This window comes from Limulus polyphemus, unplaced genomic scaffold (genome assembly GCF_000517525.1).
Source record: "Limulus polyphemus unplaced genomic scaffold, Limulus_polyphemus-2.1.2 Scaffold1059, whole genome shotgun sequence".
In the NCBI taxonomy this organism is placed as follows: Eukaryota; Metazoa; Arthropoda; class Merostomata; order Xiphosura; family Limulidae; genus Limulus; species Limulus polyphemus.
In genome coordinates this window covers 16667-24857 of record NW_013666669.1, presented here as the reverse complement: position 1 = coordinate 24857, position 8191 = coordinate 16667, and the positions used below count along the sequence as shown (strand labels likewise).

The following is an 8191-nucleotide window of genomic DNA, read 5'->3' as shown; positions in this document are numbered from 1 at the left end:
GTACACAATTAAAAACATTTTATTTAGGCCTATCTATGGACTTCAAAAAGTTGACGACTCTACATAGGCCTAAATAAAATGTTTTTAATTGTGTACCAGTTTAACGTTGAATATTATTTATGATTGTAACAACCAATGTTGTAATATCATACTTTGAAAAATATTAATACGAACATTGTCAATCTGTTCTTTTATTTGTTTAATCACCGTCTTGAGATCACATATATTCCTCCCATTCTCTTTCATAGCTTTTTGTAATACTTCTTCTGCTTCCTTCAATCGCCCAAGTGTCAGTAACAGGCGAGGAGACTCCGGAAGAATCCTACAAAGAAGGTTTACGAATATAACTGCAATATAGAATAATGACAAAATAAGAAACTGATAAAACTTGAGCAATTTAGACAGACTGACCTTTCTTATTCAGCAAAATTTGAGTTAACAACCTTTTTGATCCTTATGTATTTAATATCATTGTAACATTCTACCATTGATGGAGTTTCATTGCTACACAAGTCATGCTTAATAGCAGCTAATTGTAAAAAACTGTAATTAACCAATGTCACTAAGAAGCAAGTAAATGTTGGAATATATCAAGGTTTTATAAATAATGAAAAATAATCTTACCACCATGAAAGTGCCATTGCTATAGAAGGTATACTGATGGACAACTGAATGTAGAACCAGTCCTTTAAGAGCCAGCCAATGGCGCCAAGTACGACGTAGGCTGTAGCCCAACCCAGCTGAATAGCAACTCCTAAAACAGGTCGTTGTTTCGCTCCTACAACCTCCATAACTGTAAATACGAAAAAGAAGTTTTAAATCACAACAACAAAAGTACAAAAAATGTTGTGGCTTCTTCTATAACGCAGCCAAAACATTCCCGGTTGCCATGTTACGTAAAGTTACGAAAATTTATGTCATGTAACCAACATAGACCTGTTATCTACTTTATGTAAGATGCCTGGTTGATACTTTATGTAATGTAACCAATACATGCCTGGTTGATTCGGTTACATTACATAAAGAATCAACCAGGCATGTATTGGTTACATTACATAAAAAATACCTACCTGGTTGATATTTTATGTAGTGTAACCAACACATGCCTGGTTCATTACTTATGTAATGTAACCAACAAATGCCTGGTTGATTCTTTATGTCGTGTAACCAACACATGCCTGGTTGATTCTTTATGTAATGTAACCAATACATACCTGGTTGATATTTTATGTAATGTAACCAGCATGTGCCGTCAATAGCTTATCTAATACCTTGCCTTCAGTAACAAGACAATGACCTGGATCTAAATGCCAAGAACAAAGGTCATTGTCCCTTTCTTAACGACTCTACAAACACATTTTTTTTAACGTACCTCTAAGGATAGTGATCTGAATTTACTGCCAAGAACAAAAGTCGTTGTCCTTTTCATAAAGCCTTTCCAAACATGTGTATCTAACTTATCTGTGGGGGAATTGATCTATTTCCACCTACCGAGGACGAAAGATGTAGTCCAGCTTCCTGCAACACCAAGGGCCACAATAAACCTCAAAATGGTGAACATCACGTAGTTAGTGGAAAACGAAGTAAGCAATCCAGCAACAATATTCAAAGTTATACAGACCAAAATAATCGGGCGACGTCCAAACCTGTATATAGAAACAACGTGTTATATGAATGTGAAATAAATTACGTTCACTTCTAATGTCAAATATCACAATTTTTTTACCTCTTCCCCTTGTGTGTGTCACAAAGTAGGCGCTAATACTTAGATAAGCGGAGGTCTCTAAAGACAAGAAATGCTGTTTGATGAGAAACAAGAACCGAGTTTTTTCTTCCAAGAATCCACACGTGAAACGTTTTTAATAGCAAATAACTCTATATTTTTTTACTCAATCCAGTAAAATAAGACTTCCACAGTTAGCTCACGCTATCTGTTCTAATAAAGCAAAGTTAAAAGACTGTTTCGGTAAAAGTACTACAACTTTAAATTGCACAAGAACCAAAAGTTAAACAGACGTAGAGTCCAGTGTGATCTGTTGTAATTAGAAACTTCTAGTATTTGTTTAAACCATAATATGAAAGGTGAACTGCATTTAGTTTCCATCTAGTTGGTCAATATTACATTTGTTTGGTTGTGGCTACTGGCTGCTTTGGTACCACATATAAGCGTGAGCATAGTAAAAGTTGACTTGGTATGACTTTCTTCAGAGAGAAACATGACTATAGAATTTGACAATTTTCCTTCATATAACAACGTAATGCTACTAAACGACAACACCCTAAGGCTGCCGTCAAATAAAAACGTAAAATTAGTAAACGACAATACTCTAAGTCTGCCGTCAAATAGAAACGTAATGTTAGTAAACGTACACTCTGTCGTCATTGGTCGAATATTGGACACATTACTATACGTTTTGCAGGACTGAAAGTTGAAGAAAACTGCTTAAGCTCACTTTAAAAGCTGTATATAGGCAACTTGATTCTTGTACGCACGTGTAAAATAATCAAATAAACAGATCTCTTTGCCCAACAGATGTTTGATTAAATTGTTTGGAAGTGTTGTTAGATAAGACTGGAAATTACAAAAACTTGGTTCTATAGGGGCACTGTTGATAACACTTTCCCCTTATAACACAGACTCTGTACTTATTATTATCGTCAGTCGTTGCTCAAAACTGTATTATTTTGTCCAAGTATTGACTCTGGAGGTATCGCATGGAAAGCTCTGTATTTTAAGAAACAATATTCTCAAACTTAAGATTTTTAAAAATCTGTTGTTGATGATTAACTTCCTTCTTATTAGCAATTTCTGGACTAACCACAATGTTTTTCAATTAATATTTTATGGATACCAAATATTTAGATCAAAGCGAATAATCTAGTGAATTCCTGCAAGTTTGTAATAAGTTTGTAATCTTACCTGTCTGCAAGCTGCCCAAACACGAACACTGCCACTAGGAACCCAGCCATATAAATAGACTGGCTTAGAGACACCAGCCATTCCTTCGAACAAACTAAATTCCACTGAAGAAACAAAAGTACTGTATAAAGAATAGGCTTTCTGCACTAAGCATTTAAATGAAATTAAAATCGTGTTTATATAGATTTCACAGATATTTGGTATAAATATAATTTACACGCTGTTATTTCGTACCCGCTGACAATAGCGTTTACTATCTAACAATACATTGAACACTTTACTTTTCATCAACAAAATTCCACTATGATACTCTTTATCATCCAAAAACAAATCTGTATTGAAATAAATTATAAAATACCTTTTCGACAATGGTAGCCCTATACTGGGAGTGATCGTACTCCCAAGCAGCGCATGCGATAGTAAGGTTGTGATCTGGAGGTTGGAGGTAGTCCACTGTTTCTAAGTCGTACATTTTACATCGACTAAATCTCGAGCCGTCGTCTATTAGAGGAATAGCGTAGTTCTTCCACTCGGCATTGGAAAAGTTGTTGTAAAGATTTGGTCGTCTGCACCAGTGTTCCACATTAGGAGCGAACAAACTCATGACCAAAGCATTCCAGGAGTTGGGAAAAGAAGCAAAGAAAGCCAATAAGAAAATTTTTCTCTGCCAAGGACCATAAGAACCAATAATGTCCGGTATGTCGATTCCCCCATCTGACACATTGGGTTCACTGAAGAAAAAAAGAAAGAAAACGTGTGTTCTATGTAATTTGACCTTCTATATGTCAAAGCAGATTAGTCCAAAAATTGAAAAATGAAATTATAATACCAGACCGAAAGATTTAAGGATTTTTATTCATGCTTTACGATCTAATAAAAACAACACTGTAGAAATAACGTGGACTGCAACAGTCAAGAACGAAATGCAAGTCTTGAGCAAATAGCTCTATGCGCATGGTAGGATGTTAACGAAAATATATTAGTAAAAAGTGTTTATCAAATACTGAATTTTAATTTGCATTTAGAATGAAAACATAACTCAACGTTGATCCCATACATCTTTATTCATTATTTAGAAAAGTAATATGAAACAAGGGGACTGTAATCCTCCTCTTCTAGATTACTAAGAAATCACAAACAAATATTAGTCGTTGAGCAACACAAACAAGCGATTATTAAGACATGCGTTTCTCCCATACTTGTTGTAAAAGAAATAATGGCTTTTCTTGTTTTTAAGTCTTTATTAATATTCACTTTACTTTCTTAGTTATTACCACGTACGCAAGTGCTACGTGAAACATATGTGTTGGACTATATTTTTAAATCTATTGAAAATACAACTAAAATATACTTATATTCCCAGCATCACACAGTAGTAGTTCATGAAGTATTGTCATAGCATTCCTATAGTAAAGTGTACCTTTGATCTGTGCCCTCGTCGATAAGAGGATCCTCTCTATAACTTCTGAAAATGTTACCCATAGATGACGCCTGTGAACAAGTAGACGGAGAAGTGTCTCATAGATGTACACTGGTTCCTAAATTTAAGTATACGATGCGGAATCTTGGAAATCAATTCTTTAATGCTTTTGTATTTAATTACTGAATTAACAATAATAAATCTTCGCATTTATAAATGTTTCGGTTTCTATTTTGAAACTCTCATTTTGATGTCAATTAGTCTGACACATTTCTTCAAACGGAACGAATATCAACTAGTTCAACAACTCCTATTAAACTTAAAACAAATCATATTTTCATCAAAGACAAAATTGTAAACAACATTTCATAATACTTTTTAACTGATTACATATTATTGCTTTGTATGTAAATCTAAGTATAATTACAGGCAGCACATGACGTCAGTATTTAATTACAGACTTCAACGTAAGTATTTACTTTTTAAAGTGAAGCTTACAAAAATTATATCATTAATATTTGAAACCGTCGGTAATTTCTGAAACTCCATAGTTACAGAATTGAGGAAAAACAAAACAATTGTACGTTTCACAAATACATCATTTATTCACAATCATGGTTTTGGCAGTAAAGGCATCATCAAGTTAATTATGAAAATCAGTTTAAAATAAATATATCAAACAAAGTTCTATGTTTTACATTGAAAATATGATTGAACACACTTCTTTAAAATAATGAATTAACTAATTTGTTTGTAAAACACGAAAGGGATAATATTCATAAACGAGTCAGCGACATAGTAAGTATCTAGAATAAAAAAGATACTGATGAAGCTGAGTCAGCGACTTAGTAAGTATCTAGACTAAAAAAGATACTGGTAAAACTTTGTTTTTAAGCACAAATCTACATAATTGGATATCTGGGATATCTGTGCTCTGACTACCGTAGATAACGAAACCAGATTTTTAGCATTATAAATCGAACCCTTGGGGAGGGGGCTATGGTAGTGGTATGAAAGGTAGCAAAGATATATATTTGTATAAAAACAAATTTTTAGTCCCTTATATGACAACACGTTTAGTATTTTTAATTTTTGTTTCCGTTATGGAATTAATGATTCATTTTAACGAGTTTGTAGTTTTTGGTTAAAAACGAATATTCCTATAATTGAATTTTAAAGTTGATCACTGCAGTATTTTAGGTCTATAAAATGTTAAAAAAATTCTTATTTCTATGGAGATTGTAATTAGTTCGATCCTTGTGTGATTGTTCATGCTTATGAAAAAAATTAATTTTCTCCAACGTGTGATCTTCATGTCATTTGAATATCAAGGGCAAGTACGTTATCCTTTTGTGTGTGTTGGGAAACAGTTGACCATTTGATAAGGTATGAAGTTATACAAGAAATGGAAAATAATGTTTTAAACATGCCCACAAAGGTTGATCTTATATATACATATGGTCTGAGACAAATCCAAAAACACTTCATTTCTAGAAAAATACCATAGTCAAACCATATTATAGTAGGCTCTTTATCCCATTTTTAACACTATAGGACACAACTCATCTTTCAACCATTTTTTTCCTGTTAGCCATCTTTTAAATAAAAGATTAAAAAGCAGAAACAAAACTGTGCAGAGTAAAATTTCTTTTTTAAAAACAGTGATTTGCTGTTATGCTACAATATCTTTGTCATCTTAAAATTTCTCTGGTCCTGCTAAAGATATTTCTTCAATACATACAGGTCAGGTTTGGTTAACCTAACTTAAACTCAAACTATACTTTTAATTAACTCAACATTAAATACACGTAAAATACGCCACCCAATGACTCAGGTAATTACTCAAAACATTTGATTTTGATAGCTGCGGTGGCTACAGCAGCGATAAATCATTGTGTAACATTGCGCCTTGCCACACATAAATGTGCAATTTGCAAAAATCCTATTTAATTTATCACTAGTGGCGCCATACTGAAGGTTGTGGTCGTGTTTGTAATTACTCAATGAAAGTGACAACTTATGGATCGAAACCCTAAAAGCATTTAATATCAACTAGCTCTTATTTTTGTAAACATTTCACTACATTCTATTATTTTCATTGTAATTATCGATAAAGCTTCAATAATGTAGCTATATCCTTGACTGAACAGTGTTTGCTATGAATTGCAATTTTGAAAACAATTTCATGATGGAACTTGGACCTTAATATATAATAAGATGATTTAGACAATTAAATAAAACGCTTTCGATGCAAATAAACTCGAATCTTAACAAGAACTTTAGAATTCAGAAATGTGGCTTTCCTATATTCACTGAGCATATTTGTTAGCGATAGGATATACTTTGAAACATAGATACAATCATCTTACACTAGTCTTAGGAATATCGTACATAAGGCTACAAAAATCCTTGATAACTCACCAAAACTTAGCCTGAATGGAATGACGCTGTTACTTACGTGGATCACACAAATTGTCTAAATGTTTTGAGTTAAGAAACTGCGCACACAGCAGACTAATGTCTTTTACAGAAAAACTGGATTTCAGAAATGCTAAGATAGTTTCACATCACAGAGAGATCAGACTAGATTTGTATGGTTCGACTTATCGCTGTGATGGCATGTAAACTTTGGATGTCATTGTTAACCTTATCTCTGAAACTGACCTCTTTTAGCAACAACAAAGGAAAAAAAAGACAATCTTGTTGACCTTTGTCCAGTATACCATATATTCTATGAATGCTCAAACGCAATGATCAAGACCTTGATCATAGAATAATACAATTTCTGATAGCGTGTATTCTGGGAGTAAAAAAAGCAGAAATTAATAGAATATGTTTCTTTACAGCTGGGCCTGGCATGGCCAGGTAGTTAGAGCGCTCGACTCGCAGTCTGGGGGTCGTGGGCTCGAATCCTCGTCCCACCAAACATGCTCGCCCTTTCAGCCATGGAGGCGTTATAATATGACGATCCAAGAGTTGGCAGTGGGTGGTGATGACTAGCTATCTTTCTCTAGTCTTTCACTGCTAAATTACGGACGGTTAGAGCAGATATTTCTCGTGTAGTTTTGAGCGAAATTCAAACAGTTAAAAAATAAGTGCCAGTTAGTAATATAATATTACATCACTACCACTACTTCCACCAATAGGTAGACACTCGTAGATATTTCAACCAATAGAAGAAAGTTACTACTAGATATCTCAACCAATAACAGATACAAATAGATATCTCAACTAATAAAAATAATGGTAATAAATATCTCAATCAACAAGAACATTAGTATAACTGCTGCATAACTAACTGGACATCATGTCTCAAACAATACAGATACTAATGTCGCTCTACAATTTCAACCATATTTTAACCAATAAAGTTGTTAGAAAAACCAATTACTACAAACATTTTATCGACAAATAGGTGTATTCCACAATGGACAAAATGTCGTGACCAATAGGTATGTCAATATACCCCGTTGCAACAGATAGCTATTGACCAACAGGTATATTAGTGTAAATCATCTACTAGACACAATTTCGATGACGAGGAACCCACTTTGAGACTAATAATGGCTGGAGACGGCTTGAATGGGTAATGAAGAAAAACTTTAATATAACAGCAAATGTACAACGTTTCGACAAGGTTTTGTCATCATCAGTACCTGATGATAACAAAACCTTGAATGGGTAATGAAGAAAAACTTTAATATAACAGCAAATGTACAACGTTTCGACAAGTTTTTGTCATCATCAGATAACAAAACCTTGTCGAAACGTTGTACATTTGCTGTTATATTAAAGTTTTTCTTCATTACCCATTCAAGCCGTCTCCAGCCATTATTAGTCTCAAAGTGGGT

At 33.6% G+C, this 8191-nt stretch overlaps 1 protein-coding gene across 3 annotated transcripts in view; it reads right to left on the bottom strand.

Moving 5' to 3' along the window:
* LOC106461920 (organic cation transporter protein-like) overlaps positions 1-7263 on the bottom strand; it is a 12545-nt gene extending 5282 nt beyond the window's left edge. For 2 of the 3 annotated variants that reach the window (XR_002611108.1, XM_022389016.1), the window contains exons 1-7: positions 6762-7263; positions 4341-4458; positions 3279-3651; positions 2921-3024; positions 1492-1646; positions 625-793; positions 175-322 (exon numbers count right to left, since the gene is read on the bottom strand). Coding sequence is in view for 2 of the 3 variants with exons in the window: in XM_022389016.1 (XP_022244724.1) it covers positions 175-322; positions 625-793; positions 1492-1646; positions 2921-3024; positions 3279-3651; positions 4341-4402 (1011 nt within the window). In the remaining variant the exon portion in view is untranslated. The remainder of the gene's footprint in view (positions 1-174; positions 323-624; positions 794-1491; positions 1647-2920; positions 3025-3278; positions 3652-4340; positions 4459-6761) is intronic. The other variant, XM_022389017.1, reaches the window with a different exon arrangement.
* Between the last annotated feature and the right edge of the window lie 928 nt (positions 7264-8191).